The sequence below is a fragment of the Seriola aureovittata genome, chromosome 15, assembly GCF_021018895.1.
Source record: "Seriola aureovittata isolate HTS-2021-v1 ecotype China chromosome 15, ASM2101889v1, whole genome shotgun sequence".
Taxonomy (NCBI): domain Eukaryota; kingdom Metazoa; phylum Chordata; class Actinopteri; order Carangiformes; family Carangidae; genus Seriola; species Seriola aureovittata.
In genome coordinates, this window is record NC_079378.1 from 23,441,065 (window position 1) to 23,468,743 (window position 27,679).

General features: G+C 40.6%; 4 protein-coding genes across 7 annotated transcripts; 3 read left to right on the plus strand and 1 right to left on the minus strand.

Moving 5' to 3' along the window:
• Window positions 1-5,487, plus strand: znhit3 (zinc finger, HIT-type containing 3). Of its 2 annotated transcripts, none has more exons than XM_056397152.1 (5): window positions 1-794; window positions 2,550-2,581; window positions 2,680-2,745; window positions 3,630-3,707; window positions 3,877-5,487. In XM_056397152.1, the coding sequence occupies exons 1-5, from the start codon at window positions 727-729 to the stop codon at window positions 4,077-4,079; spliced, it is 447 nt and encodes a 148-aa protein (XP_056253127.1). In that variant the 5' UTR covers window positions 1-726; the 3' UTR covers window positions 4,080-5,487. The 2 variants fall into 2 exon arrangements, with proteins under 2 accessions (XP_056253127.1, XP_056253126.1); XM_056397151.1 differs by lacking the exon at window positions 1-794 and adding an exon at window positions 819-1,552.
• Window positions 5,488-5,624: 137 nt separating this feature from the next.
• On the minus strand, window positions 5,625-16,332 carry LOC130182320 (unconventional myosin-XIX). 2 transcript variants are annotated; one of them, XM_056397146.1, is made up of 24 exons: window positions 16,045-16,332; window positions 14,304-14,451; window positions 13,230-13,378; window positions 12,811-12,924; window positions 11,920-12,052; window positions 11,766-11,835; window positions 11,541-11,643; window positions 11,341-11,437; window positions 11,144-11,220; window positions 10,961-11,051; window positions 10,577-10,742; window positions 10,290-10,363; window positions 10,084-10,205; window positions 9,781-9,894; window positions 8,991-9,167; window positions 8,767-8,904; window positions 8,560-8,667; window positions 8,396-8,466; window positions 8,239-8,315; window positions 7,491-7,645; window positions 7,129-7,258; window positions 6,709-6,794; window positions 6,300-6,623; window positions 5,625-6,218 (listed from the first exon to the last, which is right to left on the minus strand). In XM_056397146.1, the coding sequence occupies exons 1-24, from the start codon at window positions 16,102-16,104 to the stop codon at window positions 6,105-6,107; spliced, it is 2,898 nt and encodes a 965-aa protein (XP_056253121.1). In that variant the 5' UTR covers window positions 16,105-16,332; the 3' UTR covers window positions 5,625-6,104. The 2 variants fall into 2 exon arrangements, with proteins under 2 accessions (XP_056253121.1, XP_056253122.1); XM_056397147.1 differs by lacking the exon at window positions 16,045-16,332 and adding an exon at window positions 15,753-15,856.
• Window positions 15,892-18,948, plus strand: pigw (phosphatidylinositol glycan anchor biosynthesis, class W). 2 transcript variants are annotated; one of them, XM_056397150.1, is made up of 2 exons: window positions 15,892-15,938; window positions 17,313-18,948. In XM_056397150.1, exon 2 carries the CDS (start codon window positions 17,316-17,318, stop codon window positions 18,807-18,809), a length of 1,494 nt encoding a protein of 497 aa, XP_056253125.1. In that variant the 5' UTR covers window positions 15,892-15,938; window positions 17,313-17,315; the 3' UTR covers window positions 18,810-18,948. The 2 variants fall into 2 exon arrangements, with proteins under 2 accessions (XP_056253125.1, XP_056253124.1); XM_056397149.1 differs by lacking the exon at window positions 15,892-15,938 and adding an exon at window positions 16,691-17,055.
• Window positions 18,949-19,643: 695 nt separating this feature from the next.
• On the plus strand, window positions 19,644-27,046 carry ggnbp2 (gametogenetin binding protein 2). Its single transcript, XM_056398304.1, has 14 exons — window positions 19,644-19,734; window positions 20,575-20,693; window positions 21,244-21,324; window positions 21,448-21,701; window positions 22,159-22,257; window positions 23,991-24,104; window positions 24,223-24,432; window positions 24,574-24,748; window positions 24,856-25,044; window positions 25,148-25,280; window positions 25,402-25,527; window positions 25,647-25,795; window positions 25,883-26,095; window positions 26,197-27,046. Exons 2-14 carry the CDS (start codon window positions 20,601-20,603, stop codon window positions 26,398-26,400), a joined length of 2,040 nt encoding a protein of 679 aa, XP_056254279.1. The 5' UTR covers window positions 19,644-19,734; window positions 20,575-20,600; the 3' UTR covers window positions 26,401-27,046.
• The last annotated feature ends 633 nt before the right edge of the window (window positions 27,047-27,679 follow it).

Here is a 27,679-nt window from a genome sequence, read left to right on the forward strand (position 1 = left end):
TCTGGACACAAGTTGGATTTCTGCCTTGCCTTTCCTGTCCCGTCCCAGTGAACGGAGCGCTCTGACAGCGGGAACAAGCCCAGTAATAAGTCACGAGACGGCTCCTCATTCCATACTCTACCCTGCAACAAGACCTGCTACTCTCATGTTACAGCTGTGCAACAATAGTTTGTGTTGAGTTATATAGGTCAGTGGTGTGTGCTTGATAAACATATAGAAATATATATGTATGTGGATGGATATGGTCATTTCTGTTCTGTGGGTACAGAAGATATTGTATTTTAATTCAATAAAAGTGGTGTTAACTAAACCATCTTGAATTGTTTAATTTCTGTTGCTCACGGATGAATGAAAACTATTTCTAGTTGATTTAATACAGCTGGTTTCAAAAATGCTCAAGGACATGGACTGTAGCCTAGAAAGAGATTTTACTGGTATTTGTAAAATTGTATAATCTTTTTTTTTTTTTGAAAGTTACATAAATGAATGATGAAAATGTGAAGTGTACTTCAGCTGAACCAGAGGCTCGCCAGTGTTTGGATTTGATCAGTTGTACTATTAACTGAACCTCAGGTGACTTTACCAGCTTTTATTTTGAAGGGGGGACTCCCCAACCGGAAATGATATTACTTATTTCGTTTTCTTCACACACGTTTTAGCATCAGCTAGCCTACCATTATCAAATTGACAAATTTGTTCGTAGTTTATATTGTTCCTCCCGACAGGATGCAGATATGCAGCGTATGCAGCGAAACGACACCAAAATACAGATGTCCAGTCTGCAAAATAAGATAGTAAGTAACTCTAGCAGTTTGTCGACAAGCTAGCTAACGAACATCCGATTAGCTTAAGAGTCGTTTGGCTAGTTGTTTAGGCTGCTAGACAAAAGTTAAAAACAGTCACTTGAGACCATAAGCAAATATTATGGAATACAATTTTCTTTTGTTCTGGTTAGTAGATGAGTAAGTTTGCAGGACTTAGTTTAATAACATTACCAAATGTAGCAGCCTATCCACCACAAAGTACAAGTACCTTGCAGTGCACTGAGCTACGTTTGTAAACATGGCACTGATTACTAGAAATTGAAAACATGGATGTCTGTAATTAAATGTTAATATAAATACAAGCATATTTACGGACCATGTCACTGTCTTCAGGTAATCCTCTAGTCCTCAATTTTAGTTGCACGTGAAAACAATTTTGGACATCAGCACCACATGTGACGGCAACCCGTGCGGGTCAAAACGGTTTGCGATTTGATGTTGTAGGCCATTTATCCAATACACTTTTCAACCAGACTCCCTTGTATAAAGGATTTATTAATGGGTATAACTAGTCTATTAATCAGCTTGTTAAGACTTTATAAATGAACCACCGTCAGCATCATTATGGTCAGAAAGTTTCATCTGGCAGATCACATGATCATATCACATGACCAGATTCATGACATGCTCTCAGCAGCTGTCCTCATTATAATCACAGCTGTTGATCAGATATTAACATGGAGATTCTTTCTGCTGGTTGGTCTCTTCTTTGGGACTTTAACATCCAGGTAGAACACAGGTGGTAACTAGGCCTACTCGATTATGAAAAAATAATAATCACGATTATTTTGGTCAATATTGAAATCACGATTATGTAACACGATTATTTCAAATGGCTTTGGGAACGTGTTGCATTTATTAAGAAGACACCTTTTTTTGCCATCTAGATTCGTGGTGTTCCCTTGCGTTGCAGCCACTACCATGTAGCAAATCTTGCACGTAGCATGTTTCTGCTCGTCGTCGGATTCCTCGAAGCCAAACTGTTCCCAGGCAACGGAGTTGGTTTTGCCTTTTTTGCTCACCAAACGCTGCTGTAGCTGCCCTCCTTCTGCCATCTTTACTCGCGCTGAGTTTTTCAATTCCAGCGGATGATATGCACACGACCTGCCTCCCTCTGGCTCAGAGAGTTTGTGGCTTCCGGAGGGGCGGATGTGCGCGTGCGCGTGTCATTCAGAACGCAAGGCAAAATAATCGTTTTTTCTCGATTGTACTATTTTGGTGATCGTTGGGAATCGAAATCGAAATTCAATTAATTGCACAGCCCTAGTGGTAACCTTCCTTTACCGTGTGAACTGCTCACCCATTCTTTTTCCCGCTGTTCACATATCTGTGATTCTCCCTCCATCACCTTCATGTTTATTCTTCTCATTTTTACAACCTTTTATTTATCAGTTACAAACATTTATAAACACGCAATAAGTAGTAAGCATTAACTTGATCTTGCCAAATAGTGAGCCTGCATCAATGAATGAAAACTCTTATAACTTCACTGTTCATAATTGTTTATTTATGATTTATAAAGTGTTCACAACCAATTTAATAACCTGATTATAAACCATTTATAAATCCTTTATAAGAGTCAGTCTTACTAATTTATTATGACTTTTAATTTGGGGTACATCTGTTTGATAACTTAAACATGAAACCCCCTATGTAAAATATCTAAACATGTACAGATATTTATTTTTTTTTGAATTATTAATCTAAGTGTTTTTCCTCCTGCAGTTGTTCACTTGGCTGTTACAAGCTGCATAAAGGTAACTCAGTTTGATGTCAGTATTGTTGTGATGTTTGGCTGTGGACATACTGGAAATATTAAACTTCTCATCATTCATCTGATTCCTTCTCTCTATAGACACTTGCCTCCCTGTTGAACAGACTGCACCCTCTGTTCCTGAAGTGAAGGAGGCCGTCAGCGCCGGTATGCTGCTGTTTCTCTGTGTAGTGTGTCCTTGTCAGCCAGCCAGAGCACAGGTTATCAATGTGATAATGTAATGGATGGGTGTTGTTGGTTACAATGACACCGTTATGAGTGCAACAAAAACATACACAAAGTCAAATTCCTGTTAACACAATCAAGTGGCTTTAGTGTTAAAAGTAAATCAAAAGCCTCAAGATTAAAATAAACATCCTTGAGTGCTTATCATTTTATGCTGTTTTGAAATTCAGGGAGATTTACCATGTGTTCATTAAGGCATCATTAATGTGAATTTTAAACAATTACTGTAAATAGAAAGATAATTAATAGGGCTGCACGATATGCAAAACAACCGTGCTTATTCTGGCTGATATTGCAATTTCAGTTGGAATGGTCGTTTGTATTTGATTTTTACAGAAAAAAAATATAAAAAATTATGATAATGTGATTTTTGTTGGTCTTGTACAAAACAAAAATCTTCCTTTACGTCTGCAGAGTATGATCTGTAGGCCGGGGCGTCTCTGTAGTACCACAACACTGATGGTGCTGACAATGCAAAACAATGTGACACATTTTACTTTTAATCAAAAAAGTTACAGCTCCTGTGATTTGGATATTGCACTTTGCCGTATAGCAGTCGATTATATTTGGAGTAATTGTGCAGCTCTGATAATAAGCAATACACGTCTGTGGTAATCTGTAATACTTATATCCAACTGCTCGCCACAAATCTGGGCGAGTGGGTTCGTCAAGCTGAACTTGAAGTGGTAAAAATGTTACTTAAAGTTTCAAAAACTGTGTTTACTGTCCCTTCAGCAGGTTAAATCACAGCAAAGAAAGTGATTGAAAGTGTGTAAAAAAATCACCTTTTTCTTTTGTCTTTGCAGAGCCGTGGAGTGTTGAGGATCTCCTGCATGAAGAAGACATTATTGACAAAGTGCCTGTGCAGAGGCTCCAGCTGTTAGGTATTAATCTAACATGACTTTTCATCTGCTCTTCACCATTCAGCTTTACTCGACAGTATTGGCAGCATCATCACACGTCAAATGTCCCCTTCAGCTGACGTTCATGAACACACAAAGTTTTCTAAAATGTCAGATGGGTTTATTTCATGTTTTCCTGTTGCCTCTACAGGTCAGTCCAAAGAGCTGAGAGATCTTCTTTGCAACCGTCATCTGAGACAGTTGCTGCGCTCCATTGACTGCGCCGCCAGCAAAGACGACGCGATGAAGGCCGCGATGCAGGAGCCTCTGTTTGTCGAGTTTTCAGATCAGTGTTTGAAAATTGTAGAAAATGAAGCAAAATCATTAACATCTAACGAAGCTGATGATTTGTAAAATCGTGCCTGGATTAGTTTTTTTTTTTATTCCACCACACCTGTGCCATATTGTTTTCTGGTTGTCCATCCGTTCATCCCATTCTTGTGGCCTTGTTTCTCAGCAAACCCTTCAGGGAATTTCTTCAAATTTGGCGCAAATATTCACTTGGACTCGAGGACAAACTGATTTGATTTTGGTGGTCAAAGGTCAAAGGTCAAGGTGACCTCACAAAACACTTTTTAGCCATAACTCAAGACCTCACACAGCAATTATGACAAAACTTGACACAAATGGTTCATACTTTATGACCCTGGATAAACAGGGATGTAACCTGGAACTAGTCTGTGTGGTGGAGGGATACAACCAAAGGAGGTTTTTCAGATCATTTTTTGATACATTTGGAGGGGGAAATTAATTTTTTTATATAAAATGTCTTAGAATAGGCCGCACTGTCGTGTGTTGTGTGGCTGCTTTAATTTCTTGCCACAGTATGTACAGTATATAGTGTTTAAATAAATGTTTAAACTTTTAAAAACATCAGTTCCTGAGTCAACACTAAATGATTTACTGTGACATGAACGCCTGATCACACGCAGACAAAGTTTGAGTTGTAAAGAAAATTTTGTACATTAAAGATTTTATAACACTGACATTTATTTAAATATTAACAAAATTCAAGTTCTTGTACACAGATCCCTTGGTCCCCCTGACAAAAAACATTACACAAAACCTCTCGATCCTGACACATTGACGTGAATGTACAGCAGAATATAAAAAAAAAAAAAAGAGATGAAATAATTCAGTGAGCTAATGAAGACAAGCTAGGAATCAAAAGAGCCTGTGAGTATGTTTGGATCAAAAGCTTCAAATATAAACATCAGTTTTAAGTTACATGCTTCATGTTTAGTAATATTTTTTATGGCAAAAAGAAAAATGCTTTGTGAATGAAGATAATAACATGTTAGTTAAAAAACAATCAACTTTTTCTTCCACACAGAACACTGTAGTGTACAAAGACTTTGGTTGTTATACAGTACTGTCATTGCTTTGGACTGCAGCTGATAAAATCAACATAGAAAGATGTTTGGCTGATGAGAATATTATAAAGCAGCAATATGAATTAACCTGGGTTCCTCCTTTCTCCGTTTCACACCAGTGATGTGTTTGCTTGTTAATGATTGTTGCAGTGAGTGAGCAGGTGTGTGGTTTTTAATGTGCAATATGTGCTTTACATGTGCAATACTTGCTTAATTACCATTTTCTTCCCGGCACCAACCACAGTCAAAACAAATGCAGGATGTTAACATCTGCAGTCATGTGCAGCGGAATCACCCAAAAATACATGTATGAATTCACACTTAAATAATCACCTTTAAATAAATACATTCTAACAGCCCACTTTTCATTTGAGTGTAGATTTTTTTTTTTTAAAAAGGCACATGACAAAGGCCCAATACTTTGACCAACAGTCAGATCTTACAGAGACGCAACAATGAGACAAAAAGCTGCAGTCGTCATTTTTTAAAGGTGCTATGATTGTGCTGTGTAATTTCCGTTCTCGAGACTCATTAAAAAAAAAAAAAAAAAAAAAAACTAAATTATGTGCTTTTCTTGTCCTGCAGTGACGTCATCATAACGGCAACTCACACACTGTTTTCAATCACATTTACCTAAAGAGGTTGAAAAATCTCACCTGCCGTATCTTATATGAAGCAGAGGGCAGCTCACTGAGATTTTGAATTTCAGATGATTTTGATCTAAAAGCCACAACAAACGATTATGGATAATAAGTCAAGTTTGTAGCACACTGACTTCCTATCGGGTTACATATAATTATTATGCAAAGGTCCAGGTTTTGCAAGTGTTTGCACCCTTGTATAACACTGAGTAAGATAAACTTTGGCAATCTTCCAAAAAAAACTTCTTCCTGTTCTAAGTTAGATGCAAAAACAAGCAAAATGGCAGCAGAAAACAGCAGGTTTGTTCCCTCTGTGTCAGATTATCTTTTATCTGGATCCATGAAATCAGCCTTTAGTGTTTCTCTTACAAAGTTTTCTCTAGCAGGATCTCGTTGAACCCCGTCACGTCACTCTTCTGGTCTGGCTGCCTGTCAGCGTAGAGAAGAGGAGATCTCTGATAGTGCAGCTTTACGGATCCCTGTGGGGAGAAGTCAAATTAAACCTCACAAGAACAATCATTTATAGCTTTAACAGAGCTGGCGTGGATGTGCTCTCTCACCTTGGGTTGAGCCCGTATGGAGGCGAGCCCCTTGGTGTACTGGTTGGTCTCCACCTTGTAGTCCCCTCTCCTGGAGGGCAGGTTGAGTGAGGCCATCACAGACATCATCTTCTGGAAGCCCGTGGCTGTCAGAGACACGGTGATGGACGGGGCCGAGGCCAGAGCCAGGCCCATGGGCCAGCCTCGCACCGTGACAGGCTCCTGGATGTTGGAGAGCTGCACCGAGCCACGTTCCCTGATAACCGGGTTCAATTCTGGCACTTCCTCTTCCACAAGGTCCTTTGCATCATCGAGTTCTGCCTCGGCCAAAGATTTCAAAAGAGCCTGCCACGAGAACCAAACAGTCATTTACATATTATTCACATGAAGAATGAAAGAACACACAACCAATGATGTTACATGTTCTCACCCTCCACCGCCTCCAGGTGTCCTGGATGACTGTAGCTGCTCTGTTCCACCTCTGGACCTCCCTCCTGACCAGCCAGGACCGCACCGCTGCAAGCAGAAGCAAACACATTAAACAGCTAACAGCCGTTCAGTCTGCGAGTTTAAATCTGAGCACAGTTTGTCTCATTGTGGAGGGAAACTTCTGTACTCCCATTCAGAAGGAAGTATCAAAGGAACATCTGCCGGTAACCGTTAATCAGATGAGCTTTTATGTGGCAGCTTCTGTCGCCTCTGAAAGGATGAACAGTGTCAGCCTGCGAACAGCGTGTGCAGACGCCGCCAGCTGGTTCCTGCTGGCCAGTCAGTCACACAGAGCGAGCAGAGCCTCAGAGCTCTGCTGATTCCACTCAGCCGTACCTGGACGGGGGTATTAAGAGTTTACCTGCTTGGATCACGATGGCAGACTTCAGACGGGCGTGGCGTCTGCGCCGCTGGTACCGCAGCCAGCAGCGCTGAATGGAAAAGGCGCACTGAGATAGGATCTTATTCCTCTGATCCTCCAGCAAATCTAGCTGTGAGACAAAGGCGGGGGGGGGGTCAGTCCTCCAAGATCAGACCAGAGCGCTGACTTCCTTTACAGCCGCGATCAGTAATTTTAACGTTTAAAACAACCACTAAGAGCTACATGACCGACTGAGTAACAACTTCTTTGTACTATAAAGTAAATTTAACTATTTCCCAGGAACTTTTCTACAAAGTTATATTTATATTGTTTGGAAATGAATGTGTGTATAAATGACTGACCATTGACTGGGTGAGGAAAACTTTAGTCCTTCCACAGTGCACCCATGCATTGGGTTTTCCCAGGCAGTGCGAGGGGTCTACAGCATGGGTCTGCAGCAGCACCCTGAGGAGCTTCTCCACCTCTCGCTGCAGAACGTCACTGTCAGCCTCCAAATCTGAGACAGAGCACACGAGACATTCAGTTTTCCCACATCACAGTGTTTCAGGCAGTGAGGTAAAAAGCGTTTAGTGGATAAAGAGCACATCGGAGTCAACAGCACAGCTTCCACAGACTCTGATATTATTACTGTGGATTCAGTGTATTTTTCACACCCAAAAACATGCAGGTGCAGATGAAGACAGAGAGAGGAGGTGTAAAGAGTTCACTAAATGTTTGGCAGCGTCAAGATTTAGTGAGTACTGATGCAGAAGCAACTGAACAGTGGGTTAAAACAAATAAGTTCAAACCAAGAACGATTAAACAGCATTAAACAAGATGCAAAGCGAGATCTGATAGTCAGAGGTACATGCATTTACCTTCGAAGTTCATAAGGAGTTGTAAATTTTGTTAGAAAGTCCTGTTTTTATAAAACCAAATTGAAAAGTCCCAAGGAGAGCAGAGAACTGAGGGTCAAATTTACACAGAGGGCTAGTGAAGGAAAAGGAGAAGAAACCTGCAGACCTAAAGAGAGGAAAGAAAATCAATCTTTGTCCACAGTCAGCACGCCAAAAGTGACCACAAACGGACACAGCAACAAGCTGTACTCACCAACACGAGTCTCCGACTTTAACTTTGAAAATGTTGTGATCAGTCCGTAACGTTGCAGGAAGCTGCTGAAAGGAATTCTGCTCCGAACAGAAAAGACAAGTCAACCACAATCCAAAGGGGAAACAAAATGACCTGTTGAACAGGAAAAATATTTCACCTTATTGGAAAGCCGGCAGCGCTGATGTGTATGGTCTCCACGATCCCACAGGCCTCCAGCTGCATGATCACCTGACGGCAGAGAGGAAATATCCGTGAAAACATTTCCCTCTCGTGAATGAAGGAGTCACTGTTGTCAGTGTTAAATGTGTGAGGAACATCTACCTCCTCCTTTTTGAAGGTGAGCGGTTTGCAGTCTGGGTTCGGTTTGATGCAGCGAGTGTAGTGAGGAGTCGTGGCGTGGAGGATCTTCATCAGGCTCTCCAGGGAGTTCTACAATCAGACATTAACATCGTCAGTGTCGGGATTAAATCCTGCAGCGTGTGAGAAGCTAACATAACCCTGCTGATAAAAGCTTTAGTTGTCTCCCACCTTGAACTTGGAGACCACAGTGACTTTACTGAGCCCCTTGGAAGTCAGATTCTCAGTTTCCTTGTCAGTGAATATTTGGTGAAGCAGGGAGTTTCCAGACTTCTGAAGCAGGCTGCTGAGCTCTGGTGGCACTGGGTCCTGAAACAAAAACATCCAGTAGAAGATGAGCGGACGGATCCGTGTGTTCAGCTTCTCTGAGAGCACTTTAAAAAAGCTCCTCTTGCCTTGTTTTTGTCCACCATGCCTTGTATCTGGTAGTTGACTTTGCCGGCGTAATGGGCCACGGTGAAGTGCGGCACCTTGCTGAACTTGTCCCAGCTGATGTTGACGTTGTCGCAGAGCTCCTTCTCCAAACGGACCCTGAACATCTTGGAGTCTGAGGCTCGATTCAGACGGCTCTCCTATAGAACAGGTAAAAAGCTGTTAAACATCCACTTACTACAGATACACACTTTACATTTAATAATAAATCACTGTACACAACAACCAAGAAGACAAGTGCAATCTCTTCTGCATGAAAACAAAGGCTTAAAAAAGGGCTGGAGGAAAACTACGTCTATGTTGTCCCCTTTATAAAAAACTATTAAAACTGGCTTCAGTGTAAAAAGATTAATCCATACTTGTATCTATGGCTGCACAATTAATCTAAATATAATTGAAATCACAATCTGGCCAAGTGCAATATACAAATCACAGCTGTCACATGTGCATTGTCAGCACCATCAGTGTTGTAGCGCTACAGAGACGCCCCCGGCCTACAAATCATGTATAGGAACATGTTTGTTTGGTGCAAGACCAACAAAAATCACATCATCATCATCATCATTTTACATTTTTTCCAGTGAAAATGAAAATGATCATGAAATCACAATATCTGCCAAAATGATCCAAATATGATTTTTTTGTTGCATATGGTGCAGCCATACTTGTATCATATTTTCTTTCACATCATTTCAAAAAATAAATAAATATAATTATCTAAATAATTTAACAACAAGAAAATGAGCAGGATACCTCGTTAAGAAGAGAAAACACACTGACAGGACTCCCCTCTATCAGATCCAGGCAGCTCTGGTTGTCTTGGTATTTGACAAAGGACCACTGCAACCCCTCGGACACATACTCCTCCTGGGAGAAGATATAAACATTTATGTTCAAGAATAAAACCCATTCTCACATTAAACACGAGGTGCAACAAGTTGTTGTTGAGAGATTTCATAAAGACTGATGACGCCTCCTGACACGCTGAGGCCTGGACATCGTCAGAGAATCTGTGGCTCTGCACGGAAACAGAAAAGCGCCCGACGCTGCACCGACCTGCTGAGCTCGGAGATAATGGGCCACAAAGTGCTGCTGCAGTTTCTCGTTGGCGTAGTTGATGCACAGCTGCTCCAGGTTATTGGTCTGGAAACACTCGAACCCGTACACGTCTAGGACTCCTGGAGATCAGAGAGGGGAGGACTCTGAGCTCAGGAGAAGAAACTGGAGATTTGTGTTCAGTGTAGTCAAAAAAAAGCTTTTACCTATGAAGTTGCACCATGTGGATTTGTCTGCACACATGCTGTTGTTGATGAATGTAACCAGCCATTCAAATAATCTGTTGGAGAAACAGTGACACATTTATTTCTACGATAATAAGAAGTGAATCATCATCATTTATCAGACATGTTCCTCACTGTTTAGTGTAAATAAAAAGGCATGACGGTTTCACATTTCAGCGTTCGACGGCAACAGGACAAAAAACATGATCACATGACGTCACTGTGTGAGAAATTGCTGCTTTATTTAATGATCAAATCCTCGTTCTTACTGGGCGTAGATGACCTTGGCCAGACAGTCTCTCCTCATGCTGCACTCTGCCTGGGAACAGGGTTTGAGCACGCTCTGCTTCCCCGCCTTCAGAGTCCGCACTCTTAGACACATCTGAAGCTCCTCTGCAGGGACACGCAGCAGCTCAGCAGCCCTCTGCAAGAAGTCTATACAACACAGGCAGGAGACGGAGGCTGTCGTCAACACGCTTGTTAATGTCAGGGAGCAGGACGATATCATCAATCAGCAGCATGACACAAAAAAGGACAACATGCATTAAATCTTTGTTTGTGTTTATGTCAGCCTTCAATGTCAAATGTACACAGAAACTGGATGTTATTGTTACGAGTTGATTGAATATCTTAAACAAAATCATATTCATTACCTTTAGACTGTTCTTCTAGGTTACAAGGTTGTGATTCATCTGTTGAAGAGGAGAAATTCACATTCCCCAGCTGCAGAATCCCCGCTAAGATCTGTAAAGCATCACAATAAACAGAGAAGTTAAAACCTGAGAGAAATCACGCAAACAAAACAACGCAGTGAAATATGAGGTTCAAGATCTTACCGTGAATATTTGTCTCTGCCTTTCTGCGTTAATGCCCAGATGCACCATTGCCTCAACAGTCTCATGAAAACAATCCTCTATAAAACATTAGATGAACGGCGGTTACTTGTAAAAATCGTTGTCAAAAAATGAATGAAATTTGTATAAAACAAAAAAAGAAAGAAAAAACTAAATGTGCACAAAAATTTAAGACCAACCCTCCACTGTTTTTTCAGCATTTGGCAGCCAAACAAAACGTTGGCCGCGTGGCATCTCCCACTCCTTTCTCTGCTCATCTGTGGCCCCTTTCATCATCTGACAAACAACACACTCACAGCTTTTAAATGTGTTAATATTAAACTAAAATAACCATATCATCAAATGATCAGCATATATTAGTGCAGGTCTGTTAAATCACCTGGTAAAAGATGTGGAAGTTCCTCTCGTTAGCCGGTTGGCAGCCGACCCTGGTTTTCTCCAGCAAGTATGTTTGCACAGACGCCCCCACTAAGAGCTGACACCTTAACAGCAAACACATTAAACATATTAAGGTAAGGTATCCTATAGGTGACTATGAGAAAGTGAGCTGATGCCATGCGGCGGATGTCGTCTCGTGCGATGATGAAGGAAGTGCAGCAGGTACCTGTCTAGCTGCAGCTGGATGTACTTTCCAAAGCGGCTGCTGTTGTTGTTCCGCAGCGTGCAGGCATTGCCTAGCGAGGAGCACACCGTAGATGAGTGACTGTGCACAGCAGTGATCTTCACATTAACTACGCACCAGTGATCTGTTCTCTCACCGAAAGCTTCCATGATGGGGTTGGAGTCCAGCACCCTCTTCTCTATCCTCTCCACCGTGTGCTGACTCTTGACCACAGAGGAGGAGGCTGCCACCGTGGCGTAGTACTTCATCAGGCAGCGAGACGTCCACGTCTGTGTAGAAGCACATGACAAAACAAATCAGTCAACTAAAGTTTCTTTCTACTGATCTTGCAACCAAACCTACAGAGATCACACACGTTAAAATGCATATTGTGATTATTTTGGGAGATATTGAGATATCAGTCACAGCTGGAGTTGGAATGGTCATTTTTGCATTTTATTTTTCACTGAAAACATTTTCACATGTTCCTTTATGTCTGGAGAATATGATTTGTGAGTCGGGGTGTCTCAATGTCGTGACACATTATATCTTTATCAAAAAAATTGCAGCTAACAACTGTTCAACATCCTTATCGATTAATCTCTTCACTACTTTTACGCCAAATCCAAAGTGTAAAATTGTGTAAAAATGAAAGAAGAAAATAACAAAAAATATCCATCACAATTTCCCAGACCTCAAGGGGACGTCTTCAAATTGTGAGTTATTCCATATTCCAAACCATGAGCATCAAATCCTCACATCATGAGGAAACATTTGACATTTTACTTGATAAACAACATGATTAATTGATTATCAAAACGGTTGACAATTAATTTTCTGTTGATTCGTCTCAATCTTCTTTGCAGAAGGCTAATTACTGTAATGTTTTCCCCGGAGATCAACCACCATTAAACAGTGTGACGAGTGATCAGATGTGTTTCCCTCTGGATTCTGTGGCATTCAGCAATCAGCTCAGTCTATACGCTGTACATTGGCCAATATCCTGATCTAATGTGTAAACAAATAAAACGTCTGATTGATGGTTTACCTTTCCTGCACCGCTCTCGCCGCTGACCACCAGCGACTGGTTCACTGGCTCCAGCTGACCCTGAACGTTCCTGTAGGCCTCCTCTGCCACAATAAAGATGTGAGGTTTGAACTCCTGTTGACAACAATGTACAGACTTATTAAGATGCCGCTCATTCACGACTTCAGGGAGAGCCGTCAACGCTTTGCAGAGTTTAATGAGTTTGACTTTGACACTGTTCTTGATTAAAGGAGGCGGACGAGGAGCAGAGCAGACTTTATGTTTGAAGTGACAATAAAACAGGAGGGTTGATGATTTTAAAAACTTCTGCAAAGTTATTACACATCAAACATACTGATGAAATATTGATTGCTGTTGACTTGTTGACGCATTCGTGGTACAAAGAAGCCAGACGCAGACAGTTGTGATGTTGTAAATACCTGAGGCTGAGGAGCACAGTGATACTCCTTCATCACATCCAGAGAGTAGAGGTGTGGGATTGGCTGGAAGGGGTTGAGAGCCACCAAGGTGCAGCCAGCATGTGTGTAAAACACCTTCACACTGTACCTGGCCTGCAGGCATTTCAGCACTGCCAGGGGAAAAACATCAAATATCATTAGATATCAATAGTGATGAAAAACAAGCAGCTGATAACCACCAGAGGCAGGAACAAGAGAACTCCAGAGGACATATGTTTACCTAAAATAAAATTCTTTGACTACATAAAGTAACATGATCCATATAACCGGTGCAGCATAATCAGAACAAGGGCTTTAAAAGAAAATACTCCATAGTAATCCCCAGCTGTTACCCTGACCTCTGCTGTTACTAAACTGCACTGTTGTGTTTTCTCTCCTCTGCTGAAATGAACAAAATATATATATATAAACTACAATCTTTGTATCGACGGCAAATGCTGATCTTTTCTTACATAGTACAATGACACTGTATCTTTAGGTCAAGACAAACTGAGTAAAAATGACAAATGATTAAAAATAAAAGTGTTGCACATAGACACTTTAAGATATTGTGCTTCATATTCATCTATGTCCCAATCATAATACAAATGTAAAAGGAAATGAAAATTTGTTTTTTTTTTTAGAGGCACATGTCAAAATAAAAAAGTAAATCATGCCCTTGGTTCTTTCAGTTGAATAAAACGTGTCGTGTATATTGCAGCATTTCAGCTGCACAGCATGAATTTTTTTTTATCATCCCTGCAGATTTTATCTTGATGTGGGTCAATAACACACAGTAAATGTTGCAGTCCAAGGTGACATGAGCTGGAAAAAACTGAGTCACACTGGCTGCATATTTGTAAATAAAGACAAAGTTTATGCAACATATCAAACACTAAACACCCGCTGATGATCTAAAGATCATCATATTAAGTGGAGGAGGTATGATGTTGAACACAGCTACCCAAGATTTATACCAGGTGAAATGATTTAAATGAGATTAGCACTTTAGAGACTCTAGAAGAGACTTAAGTGCTCTCCATGTTGACTAGTTACCTGTTGTAGGGGTCACGGGGTTAACTTTAGTGAGGTCGTCATAAGTGTGGAGTTGGTCTTCATCAGTGAGGAAAGCTTGAATTTCTCCCTCCAGTGAGTCATTTAGGGACGGAGGAGGAGAGCGGTCTTTGTGGACAAATCCTTTCACCTGTGTATGAGAGGCAAACACACACAGAACGGATATTGTGCTTAAAATACGAACAGACAAAAACAAAACTAACAAAAGAGAAATAACATTTCATAAAAGACCAACATGATTGAACTAAAAGGCAGGAAGAGCAGGAAGTGTTTTCTTTGTTATTCTTGCAAATACCTGAAACATAAACAACCTCTTTCACCTGGGATGTCCTCATGACATCAAGTCTGAACCTGCCAGTCTGCAGCAGGTTGAGATGCCTGGCAAAGGCGGTATTTTCAAAATAAAGGTACATTCTTTGCTCCAGACTCACAGCAGTGCAGTAAAATAAAGTCGTATTTTTGCCTCAAAATGTCAAACATTCTGGATCCATAAAATCTGATAACATGTTTCTGGGTCATAAAGCTTCTAAAACGTTTCATCACAATGCAATTAGATGTTCCACTTTTTATTCTTGGCTTTTAGATCTGTCAAACACCATAATACAGATTATGAATGTAAATCAATTATGATTTTTCACTTTATTACAGAAGCTAAAACCCCCCAGTGTCTTACGCTGGTAATTGCTATGTGTATTTTTACAGAACTACTTACTGGCCCATGTAACATATAATTATTTCAGTCACAGTCACCTCAGACTGACAAAATTAAGTCTACCCTCTCCAGCCAGCATCACGTGGCCTGGACCTGCAAGGCTGCCTGAGGACTGTCAACAGTTTGTCCAGACAGATTTAATCCAATAGCAGGCAGCCTACATCCCATCATTGTGCAAGGCTATTTTAAACCAATTTAAATAGTCTTAATGACATTGATTTATGACTGAGGCTACAAGAACACTATCTTGAATACACAACACAGCATGGCACATAAAATTTAGACTACAAGGTGTCATATGGCACTGTGTTATACTATGATTTTAGAAAGGAATACTGTTTAAGAATAAATCTTGCTAGTACAATAATCATATACAGGAACAAGACTTTAACAAACAATGTCTTAGTTTTTGTGACACCTGTAGCAGTCGTCGTTGACTGCTGTTCTCCTACCAAACTGCAGTCAAAAACCTTGCAATTTAGTGAATGTTGTGCAAACGGCAGATAGGCAGATAACCCAGTATAAATCATTATCCAAATATTCTGAGCCACTAGTAAACAGTAAACGTTACAGCATTGTGTGTAAGCGTGTGTCTATATCCTGAAATTTACAGAAATAGCTGCTGTTATGAGTAAAAGTGGCTCACAACAATTTGTCTTCAGTCACGTTCCTCGGTGTATATGTGTGTTAGAAAAGGGTTAAAAAAAAAAAAAACTTACTTAACTTTGGCGTCATTTGATCCACGCATTTTGGGAACTATTTTTATCCGGCGCATTAATCGTTGGATCAATTTATAGTTGTTCGGTCACAGGTTTTGGGTTCATAAGACACTTTTTACAAGGCGTTTGAAAACGAACCGCCCAATCAAAACGGAGAGCCGGTGCAGATTGATAAAGGTGCTACAGGTAAAGTTAAACTTGTTATTAACTTTTTCATTTTACAAACCAAAAAGAAAAGCTCTAAAACACCAGTTAGGAAACTGTAGGTGGGTCACCCCGTGTCCCAACTTACCGTTCCCCCTCCGTGTGTGTGTCCTGCTCTGACGTTACGTCGGTCGTCCGCAGAACTCATTGATTTTACCGTTACCCTCGTGGCTGTCTAAAAACACAGACGAGAAACTTTGATAGGAACTATGTTTTAATTCTGATTACAACGGGTCTGGGTTATTCTACTCTGTGGTCCTGAACGTCAACATTTTTCCATTACTGCAACAAATTCCTCAAGGACAACAACTTCCCGACCGCCTCCTGCCCGTCCGACTGCCTCTCTCTTATTCCCGCCCTCCTCCTGATGCTCCATGGGCCCAGCGGTCTGCCGCCACCAGCACTGATTTATATTACTCTTACTTTAAAACCTTGCTGCTTTGGGACTTATTTATTTTATTTTCTCCCCTTAAAACTAAACCTGAAATTACTATATCAATGTTTGGCTGATTTTCCTTTGTATATTTCATCTCGGCTCACAACCTAATGGCCACCCTGCATTTATCAATTGCCTGAAATAGATATTAAACCAGACTTCTTCATTATATTATTTTACAAGTGTTGGTAGTAATTCTACTTTTTCAGAATATTTTTTACATGCTAGAAACTCTTGTCCCGGTTAGGCCGGAAGTTGTCAGAAATCTGAGCTGTCCTGAATGCGTCATAGGTTTGAACACGGAAGCGAGCGAATGATGCTGGAGGCTGCTCTAAACTCAAAGGGATACAGTTTTTTGTAGGATATGATGGATACACGGGAATAGGATGACTGACATGGATATGGATTTCATAGTAAGAAGTGTAGTTTAGGGTGTATGAGAGTGTTTATGTGTCTTTTATTTGTTTTGTTTTTCTTTGTGGGAAGTTAGATCGTAAGTCTGTTGTTTGATCCACACTCCGGGGAAGAAGGTGGCGGTAATGCACCACTTAGCTGGATGCCATCCACTGTAAAACAAGAGTAAGAAGAAACCTGCTCTGAACTGTGAAGCTATGCTGTAAAACTGGTATTTTATTGAACCTGCATATCCCACGCCTAAGCGAGGTAAGTCGTGATAAGCTACTGCTAAGCTACAAAACTAGCTACTACGCAACTATCTTATGAAACGTCGCATTGTAGATCAAAGAACCTAATTGACTCCACTCGTAGTAAAGTAACACTATTTTTATAGCTTTAAATCAGACAAGATAGTAATATCCTTGTATAATTAACATGGGTGCTATCATAGTGTCCTAAACCCATATTCAGATTGTATCTAAGTTCAGTCTCTTATAGTAAATAATGACTTCTATTGTTTGCAGGCCATGTCTCAAAGGGGACTGAGGGAAGCGTTTATCAGTAATCTCAATGGGACCAATCTGCCAGAGGTGGCACTGGGCTCATTTCTCTCTCCAGTATGCCTCATCAACAGAGGACTCATTCTGATCCTCTACCATCAGGCCAAAGGGACTCTTCCACTGCCGCTTCCACTGATCTCTCACCTGCTTCTAGACTTCTCTGTCATTATTCTTCCCCTCATCTTCTCATGCACCATCCTGAGCAGCATTCTTTACGAGGTCATCATAAGCTTGATCTTGGTTTCAGCCTGTGTGATTTACTATATTTATCGCACCAACAGTCACCCATCTACTCGGCACCCAAAGACCACTGTCAGCACCTTCCTTCAGAGTCATGTTCAGTTCAACCAGGTTCCCTTTGTGACTGTCTTCAGAGTGTTTGTCAATGTGAAAACTGCCATCAGCATTCTTGCTGTAGACTTTAGTGTCTTTCCAAGGCGATATGCTAAAACAGAAACCTATGGAACAGGGGTTATGGACTTTGGCGTTGGAGCGTATGTCTTTGCAAATGCCCTCGTCTGTCCAGAGGCACGGAGGAAGAACATCTCAGGATCCAAGGTGAATCATATCACAAAGCAGCTCCTATCTGTCTGGCCTCTGGTTGTTCTTGGTATGGGACGGCTAGTGAGCGTCAAAATGACTGACTACCAGGAGCATGTGACAGAATATGGCGTCCACTGGAATTTCTTCTTCACACTGGCCATCGTCAGAGTTGTGGCGTCTATGCTTTTGGCTGTTTTACCAGCCAGTCAGTCATGGCTCATTTCTCTTCTGATCATTGGGCTTTATCAGTTCACTCTGGAGACATCAGGGCTGAAGGAATTCATTATCCACAACAATGACAGAGAAAAGGACTTTCTGCATGCGAACAAGGAGGGCATATTCTCTGTAGTGGGCTATGTAGCCATCTACATGGCTGGGGTTCAAGTTGGACTTTATGTGATGCAGCCGAGATCCCAAGTTAAAGAGTGGCTCAAAACGCTATTAAACCTCTTGTTTGGTAGTTTTGTGCTTTACAGTGCTTTGTATGCATGTCAGACACTGGTGGAGCCAGTGTCTCGCCGCTTATCTAATTTACCTTTCTTCCTCTGGAGTGTTGCTCAGTCTTTGCTTTTTATGTTCTGCCTCGGTGTAGCTGATATGGTTTTACTGTTTTCCAAAAGAACATCAGGCTGTCACTCTGTACCCTCATCGTGGAGTTTGCATAAAAAACAATCAGACTCGGTCTCTGACAAAAAGACTGGTGAAATGGAAAGATTGTGCCTGGTTCAAGCTGTCAGCAGGAATCAGTTGTTATTCTTCTTACTTGCAAATGTCATGACTGGACTGACCAACTCAGTAATGGACACACTTAACTGTAGCAATTCATTTTCAGTGTGTATTTTGCTGTTATACATGTTCATGAATTGCCTTGTAATATATGTTTTACATTTCTGTGGAATTACAGTGAAATTCTGGTGAAACTGCATTCGTAAAACTATATGGTTTGTAAATAATCTGTAATTCACTATTGTGCGTGATATGTTTATTCATGTAAATAAAATCTGAATAAATGAGGACTTGAAACAAGACACTTTAAAGTGTTCTTAAATGATTTAAATGTGTTTATGTTTTGCTTTTTATTTTAAAGTCTAGTCATTGCTGCTTGATAATGCATTCCACTTATATTGGATCTGCATATAAGGATTTTAAGACTGGGTAAGTAGCAAGTCTGAACTTAACATGAGAAAACAGTTTAAAATGTTGCAGCAATTGATTACAGCCTGTTATGTAAAAGCTAAAGAGGTAAAATATATATAGTTAAATTAATCATGAACTGGACTCATTTAACTATTATTGTTTATTATTAGCTATTATTATTGTTATTACTAATGAGCTGCTGGAAACCTGAATTTCACCTAGTGGATGAATAAAGTCTTTCTATCTCTGTATATGTACACACCTACTGTTTGTTACTTCACTGCTTATTTCATTTCTCAGTGAAAGGCTGTTTTTGGGAGTTTAGATTCTCAACCTCGCATTCTACTCAAATGTCAATAACAACTGTCTATTCATCATTACAGTCTGCACCAAACCCTCACCTAAAAATAAGAGCTGAGGTCTAATACAACAAATTAAATAATATACAATATATAGAAATTAAGAAGTGGGAATCATTAAGGCTCACTTAATCATCATTGCAAACAAACTAGATTTATAACTTTTTTTAAACAATTTTCTCTATAAACTGAGCTATAACGCGCCCCCTAGGGGCCGCGCGCAGTATAACGTGAGCTACTACGTCGGAGGGCAAAGGTCAAATCAGTCATGAAGATTCCGCCACCGTAGCAGGCTCACTCACTGTCGCACTTGTTTATTTTTTTTTAAGGGGAACTTTTAGAAGCGGGTAAGTATGAACAATAAGTGGTTTTAATCTGCTGTCTGTCTATATCGTCGAGGTGACATCTTATGGTCAACCGTTTAAACGGTTATTAGAGAAGCTGGTGAAAGTGACAGTCGCTAAGTGGCCAGTCACCTACTTCAACTTTATATTAGCCGTAGTCAGGCTTGCTAACGTTAGCCTTGTAGGATTGCTATGCTAACTAGTGAATTAGCCAAGTTTGCTGGCATAGACAGGGCGTAGACAAACTATATTATCACTGCAACATATTTATTAATTGCTAAGGTATTAGAAACTTCCATGTACAATAATCGCTTGAGAACGTTCTACACAGAATACACCAACCGGCTTCCTAAATTTCTAAAACCGTAGTGGCAAGTGGAATTAGCTAGCAGGCTAACATGAATTGGCTAGCCGCCGGCAACTGCTTTATTCTACCCAGCAGACAGACATCGTCGTGAATTAACCTGTCTTCAAACTTCAATACTCTAAGACAAAACACCCTTAAACAGGTTTTACATATTAAAACGTTATAATCCTTCCCCCTACGAGCCTTCGTTTCCCAGGTTGTTCTGCTAACTTAACTGGTTAAATCTGGGTCATGGGAAATCTGTATGTACTGCAGCGGCGTTAGAGAGGGTAAATCAGATGCTGTCAACTTCAACACATGATTAACATTTTATAACGTGTTTTAGTGTTAGGCAGTCTGAAAGATAGGCTTTTATTGTAGTTACAAGGTGATGTTGTAGCTAGTCCCGCAATGACCTGCAATCGATTAGCATTAGCTTGGTGTAGCCTGTGCTGATGTCAGATCTAGTCAGTCGGTCTCTTGTGTGTCACCTGCAGGCGAGCTGCACCAACTGGAAGAAGTCATGGCACGTCTGGTAGCAGTTTGCAGGGAAGGGGAAGATGAGTATCCATTTCTCGCCAGACAGATCCCCCTGTATATCGATGACACTCTCACGGTAAGCAAGCTTTCCCGTATTTATGACCACAGGGAGATCACAGTGAAGTGGCTAACTCAGCCATGAGGTTCTTTGTGTCAGATGTTAGCAGTCCATATCAGTTCCCTGAAGTCCCAGTCCCTTTGAGAGGCAAAGATTCTGTCAGTTTTGCTTACTTTGATGCACAATTAGACAACATTATAAAGGAAGCTTAAACTATTATCAAATCATTGCATTTCTATGACCATGTAAGGGTGACACTTGCGATTGTGCAATCTGTCAGTAGGTATTCGACCATCTTGGCTTTCTTAACACGTTGGGGTGGTGCAGATGCAATATTGATAAAGATAAAGTAATGCCATGTTTCTTTAATATTACATTACATATTGCAGTCATACACCCCAAGTGTGAAGAATTTTTAATGGCGATTGTACAAATGATCCTGACTTTAATTATTTGCATGTGATGCATACACCTAAAAAGTGACACATTAGTAATGTAAACAGTGACACAGGACTTTATCAGAGACACTGATGCACATTAACTGTTGTGTATAATCTCCGGTTGTCAGATGGTGATGGAATTTTCTGACAGTGCCATGGATGTTGACAGCACCGAAACAAACACTTCTCATTGGAAACAATTTTCTGAGGTGAGGACTTTTTAATTTTGTAAATACTGGCTCCTCATAACATTTATCGAAGCACTTTTTTGGTTTGTCTTCATGTGACTTGGCTGCAAAGTGGTGATAGATGTATAATTCCTTGGCTTTTAGTATCACTCCAAGTTGAAGCAACAGGATTTGAATATCGCCTTGATGGTGACGTCCAGAGAGGTGTACAGTGCATTATTTCAGCTGGTGCCATGCGTGGGCTGCAGACGAAGTGTGGAGCGCCTCTTCTCACATCTGGTGGAATCGGGGAACCCTGCTCTGGAGCCTCTCACAGTGAAACCCACAGGCATGCTTTCTGTCACCAAGGCCTGTTTAGTGGATGTAAAGAAGCTTTACACCCTCTTCTACGTCCATGGGTATGATATAGGAAACGGTTCTTTCATTTTCACTGCAAAATTGATCAAACCGTGTAGCAAACGAAATCAGCCAAAATATGAACAAGTGCTTTTGTTAGTTAGAAGCCAGAGAACCGAAACAAAAAATGTGAAATCAACAAGAAATGCTTTCTGTTCTTGTTGAAGTACTAAATATGCTATACCGATTGAAACACTGATCTCTACCCACTGTTCTCCTCTCAAGTCAACTTCAAATGTACTGAATTTTTTATGCTAATTCCTGAGACATGGATGTGACAACAATGGTTAAATACATGAACCTCAGACTGCGCACAAAATCTAAGGTATCTTAGTACTGACACCTTTCTTGATCAGTGTCAAATACAAAGATAATAGTAGTCTGTTTATATAATTAAATATATAACTCTTGAATTTTCTATTTTTAAAAAAAGGTTTTTTTGTTTTGTTTTTTTTACAGGTCAAAGTTGAATGACATGATTGATGCCATTCCAAAAAGTAAAAAGAACAAGCGGTGCCAGTTACACTCCTTAGACACACACAAACCTAAACCTTTGGGGTGAGTAATACGCCTGATTTCATCTGTTTTCCTCGTCAAACTGTTGTCTGTTGTTTTTCCAGAATGTTATGAAAGTGTTGTTCAGAGGCTGCATTTCAGGCAGGACCAGCGTTTTTAACTTGTCCTCTATCAAACCATAGTAACGAGGAGATAGAAAGAGAGTGGTAGGTTTTAATATTGCACTGAAAGCCAACATACGTAGCATCTTATTTTCATTTGAACAGCTTGTGTCCCGCTGGAGGTTGGCACAAATTAGAAAAGAGAAAATGACTAGTTGACAAAATGATCAAGTTGTCTTTGTGTATTTTAATAAGAGCTTTGCAAAGGATCAGTGTACATTCACACAGAGTGCAATTGCAGACTGATATCGAACAAAGAGTGTACATGAACTTTATAGAAAAAAAGTAAGAAGGGGGCAGGGTCAGGATGTGTGTGTGTGAACAATTCTGGGTGCCATCCTGACTGTCTAACTGCCAAGAAGAAGCAGGTGTGTGTTCAAGGATAAACTACTCCTTAGTTTGTACCGGACAGTACCAGATAAGGAGCATACACGTGCAGATTCACATTCAGGGATATACAAAGCCAAGACATACAAAGTTCAAACCATGTTATACAAAGTGCAGAATATAATTTTTCTTTTACAACAGTTTAGTCCTTTCTCCAGCCTTCAGAATGTCTGTTTTCTGAAAGTCATCACTTTGTACTGTTTGTTGTTTTGTCTTTTTCGCTGGATTGTTGAAAATATACATAAACTTCAGTCTCAAAAGCTGGTTGGCCTTATTGCTGTGTGTGTAAAATTAGACAGAAAACAATATATGGTGTTTAAGGCTTTTTAGGAAGTTGTGTCACTGGCGTTATTATAGCTTGCTGGTGTGTACGGCTTTCAACTTTCAACTGTGGTTGTTGGGTTTACCAATAATTATGTAATGTGGTGAATGTAACAGTTTGTGGCTCCTAGAGCTAGAAATTTTGATTTCCTCTGGCCAATTCTGATAAGAAAACAAACTAAGTATATAGCCTAGTTGCATAATTATACTATAGAATGTATGTGCTCTTAACATCATGAGTGAGAATACATTTTTTGGTATTTGATCAGTGTTTTTTTAAATCAGAAGACAGCACGATGAAAACAGTCCCACAGGAGATTCATTTATCTGCATGTACAACTTTCAGTGTTTTCTCTTAAAACAAGTAAAATCCCTATTTACAGTAATGTTTTGTATCATTCTTATCTTTTGTTTCTTTCTTTTGTTTTCTAACATTGAAGACCTTTCAGTAGATGATTGTTTAGTTTGGATTCAGGTTTGGGAAACAAAACAGTCATGTGAATCCCTCTAAAAACTGATAATCATAGTGTAGTTTAATCTCTTGTCTTTCTGTTTGCAATCTGTCTGCAGTGCTTAAGGACAAACAGCATCAGTTCCATGCATTAAGCAAGGCTGTGGACACTGGGAATAGACAGCCTTAGTCAGACATGCTGGCGTTGTTCAAGTGTAGTAAAAACAGTGAAGGATTTAGCAGCTAAAACACAGCTAAAAAAGACAGTGAATGATTGACTTAACATTCGCCAAGTGTCCAGAAACACAACTCGTATGAATGCTAATGTTGCTCTGTGTCTGTTAAATGTGGAAGGTGACGACAATTTCACCATATCAGCTTGTATACAGCTTGTTTCCGCTGCCAGTTATAAGATGCTAATTGTGATGTCCTATCTATAATAAATGTGCTTACAGAGGAAGCTGGATGGATATATGGGAGCTGATGTCTCAGGAGTGCAGGGATGAGGTGGTCCTCATTGATAGTGCTTGTCTCTTAGAGACGCTGGAGACATACTTGCGTAAACACAGGTAACGTGTGACTGTCATAGCCTTTATTTCCCCAATTTTTTTTTTTTCCCCCCTCCTCAACATTAGTTAGAGCTTTAAAAAGACCTGGATTAATTGCGAATTACTTTGTTGTCCACAGGTTTTGCACTGACTGTAAGAATAAAGTGCTGAGGGCATACAACATCCTGGTGGGAGAGTTGGACTGCAGTAAAGAGAAGGGGTACTGTGCCTCCTTGTACGAGGGACTATGCTGTTGCCCCCACGAGCGCCACATCCATGTGTGCTGTGAAACAGACTTCATCGCTCACCTTCTTGGTCGGGCAGAGCCTGAGTTTGCAGGAGGCTATGAGTAAGTAAAGGTTTATACAGTGACCGCTGCTCAGCTCACATTCACCACTGAAGAAGTCTGTTTCATTTAAGAAGTTTCTGTCCCGCCTCGATCCTTTTCAGTGTATAAATACATTGTTTATGATATTATGTTTTTTCAAAGACGCAGAGAGAGACATGCCAAGACCATTGACATTGCACAGGAGGAGGTCCTGACTTGTCTGGGTATTCACCTCTATGAGCGGCTGCACAGGATCTGGCAGAAACTACGAGCCGAGGAGCAAACCTGGCAAATATTGTTCCATTTGGGAATTGATGCACTACGCAAAAGTTTTGAGGTACACAACTTCTAAGCCAGTGTGTGTGTGGTATAATTTCAAACTGATTTCTGAGATAATGAATGTGTTATGGCTGTGTGATATTGCATCTGTTTTTATGCCTCTAGATGGCAGTGGAGAAGATGCAGGGGATCAGTCGGCTAGAGCAGTTTGTCGAGGAGCTGTCTGAGGAGGAGAGAGCCAAAGAGCTGAAGCAGGAGAAAAAGAGGCAGAAGCGAAAAAATCGACGCAAAAACAAGTGTGGCTTTGGCATAACTGAACAGGAGGCAGAGGATAAGGACAAAAATCTGGATGAGGTAATCCTCCACTCACACCACGCTCCCCTTACACATTATTTAAGATGTCACTCTTCCTCTGCAGCTACATGTCTGTTTACCTGACTCATTTGATGTGTTGCAGGGTTCTCTTGAGTCTGTGGATGGCAGTTGCAAGGCCTGCGGTAGCCACGATGAGGAGGAAGAGGCCGACTGTGAGGAGGGCATTGCCGCCAATGGAAGCACTTCCTGTAGCTGCCCAGACAACAGCAAACAAGGTAAAGATGCACACGGACATCTCCACAAGCCATTAAACCTGTATATCCATGGGGTTTACAGCATTATCAAGACTATTGTAAATACAAATAACGACCCTGAAAAGAAAATGTGTTTCTCCAGACTTGTCCCCCCACAGCAATGGCAGTGACTGGGGCTACTCTTCAAGCATGGAGGGCAGTGAGATGGGATCACGAGAAGGCTCTGACGTTGCCTGCTCTGAGGGAATCTGCAACCATGATGAAGCAGGTCAGGCTCAAGTAGCTCCAAGATGCTTTGGACTCTGAACACTGAAACCATTTCAGGGCCTTTTGAACATGCAGTGTATTGTAGTTTAGTCACAGTCTGTTTCTGTTTACCGTCTGAAGGAGATGACCCAAATGTCCATCACTGTGCTGAAGACAAGGAGGAGGATGGGATAGACAGCTATGTGGACTGCTGGCAACACTCTGAGGAAAACACTCAATGCAAGAGTAAAAAAAAGAAAAGGAAGGGCAAAGGTTTATGCAATGATCAGGTAAGAAAACAAGCTTGAGATTTCTGCTTCTGCTGTATGCAGAATACACCAAACTGTGTGCTAATTAAAGCATGCATATTTCTACAGGGACAAAAAGGTGAAGGTTGTATGTCAGCTGGGAACACAACAGGCCACAGTCCAACATCATCGCACACCTGCCGAACCAAAGAAATCTTTTCCTCCTTATGTGGCGATACATTTGCCAGCATAGCACTACGGTTACCATGGACAGCACATCAGAAGAACCTCAGCCATCACGCTGGGCCTCCAGATGCAAACATAAGTCTTGTGGAACTTCTGGTTAGTGAGAAATGTCATTTCAGATGATAAGAAATAGACGCAGCCTGTTTAATCCTCGTACTTATGTAACCTCACATGCTCCTGCTGTGTTCTTAATCCAGGATGATTCAGAGGTGAGTTCAGACGAAGAGAACGGTCTGACACCGGATGAAATCCAGGCCTTTCGAGAAAGAAACCAATCCTTCTACAACAATCGCCACCAGTACCGACAGCTCCTGAAAGAGAAATTCACCAACTACTGCCGTGCCACTGAGCGCAGTAAGCCAGTCTGTGGAAAGTGGTTTGCCACCACCAGTGTCAACTAACTACACTAATGAAATCTTCCACTGGGGGAAAAAAAAACACTCATGACCACTGCTGCAACATGTTTAGAAAAGATGAAATCCTGACTTAAATTTGGTGTCTTGTTCAGTCATTTTTCCTAAAAGTAAATGTAATTCTTACTTTCTGTTGGTCAACCCTCTCTCTCTCTCTCTCTCTCTCTCTCTCTCTCTCTCTCTCTCTCTCTCTCTCTCTCTCTCTCTCTCTCTCTCTCTCTCTCTCTCTCTCTCTCTCTCTTTGTCACCAACACACCTTTCCAACTCATTTCTTGGCCACTTTCTCACCTGTAATTGTTCTCTTTGACCAAGCCTAGCTGTTTGTTGGTCTTCTGTAGGGTTGTTGGGTAAGAGCACAGTGGAATCAGTAATCAAGCTTTGCAAGCTGTGACATTCGGGATAAATTTTAGGAGTCTTATTTTATGTTTTTGTTTTGTTTTTTTTCTATTTTGTTTCTCTTTGGTGATACTTCAGTGTAGTGGTAAAGGTTGTACCATTAAATGTGTACAGAAATTCTAAATATAAAGATTTTACAGAGAATAAACATCCATTTGTAATAAGGATTTGGGTGTAATGTTAAGAGCGCAATGTGCAAAATTTACTAAATAAAGAATATTTATTAGTATGCATTATACATTTGTTCTTTTTTTTTTTCTTGACCTTACAAGATTTCATTCATTGATCTTAGACGTCTCATAAACACCAGGTTTACCAGACAGGTGCTAAGCCTGGTCCTGAGTTTAGAACTATTCAATGAACATCTCCATTGAAGTTTTATCACACTGAGCATAGTTTTAGTCTTTACAAAGGAAGCTGGAAGTCTGTGGGATACTTCCAATGTCAGTAAATTTGAAGCAGTTTATTTGAAACTAAATCGATTTGTCTATTCACAGTCAAATATTTAAAGACTTCACCATCAAACTGATGAGGAACTGTGTCTTATATTCACCCTTGATCATTTATTGCCCCGTTTCAGCAGGTACCGGCCTTATAGCAGAGCACGATTTTTTTATTCATCCAGTGTAATCTCCTGTAAATGTAATTTAAACATGGGACAAATTCTCACATGTACTCTTCACACTGCCTGGAATTAGGTTCAGGGAGTTTATGGATATCTTACACTCTTCAATCCTATCGGACATCTAAACGATTTTAGTTAAACTCCAGTCAGAAAGGTGTTGCGTAAATCCTCATATATTCTGACACAGTGGCGTCTTTAATATCTTGCCTTAAAGTAATGACTTTAAACCGTGTGTTGTTAATATCA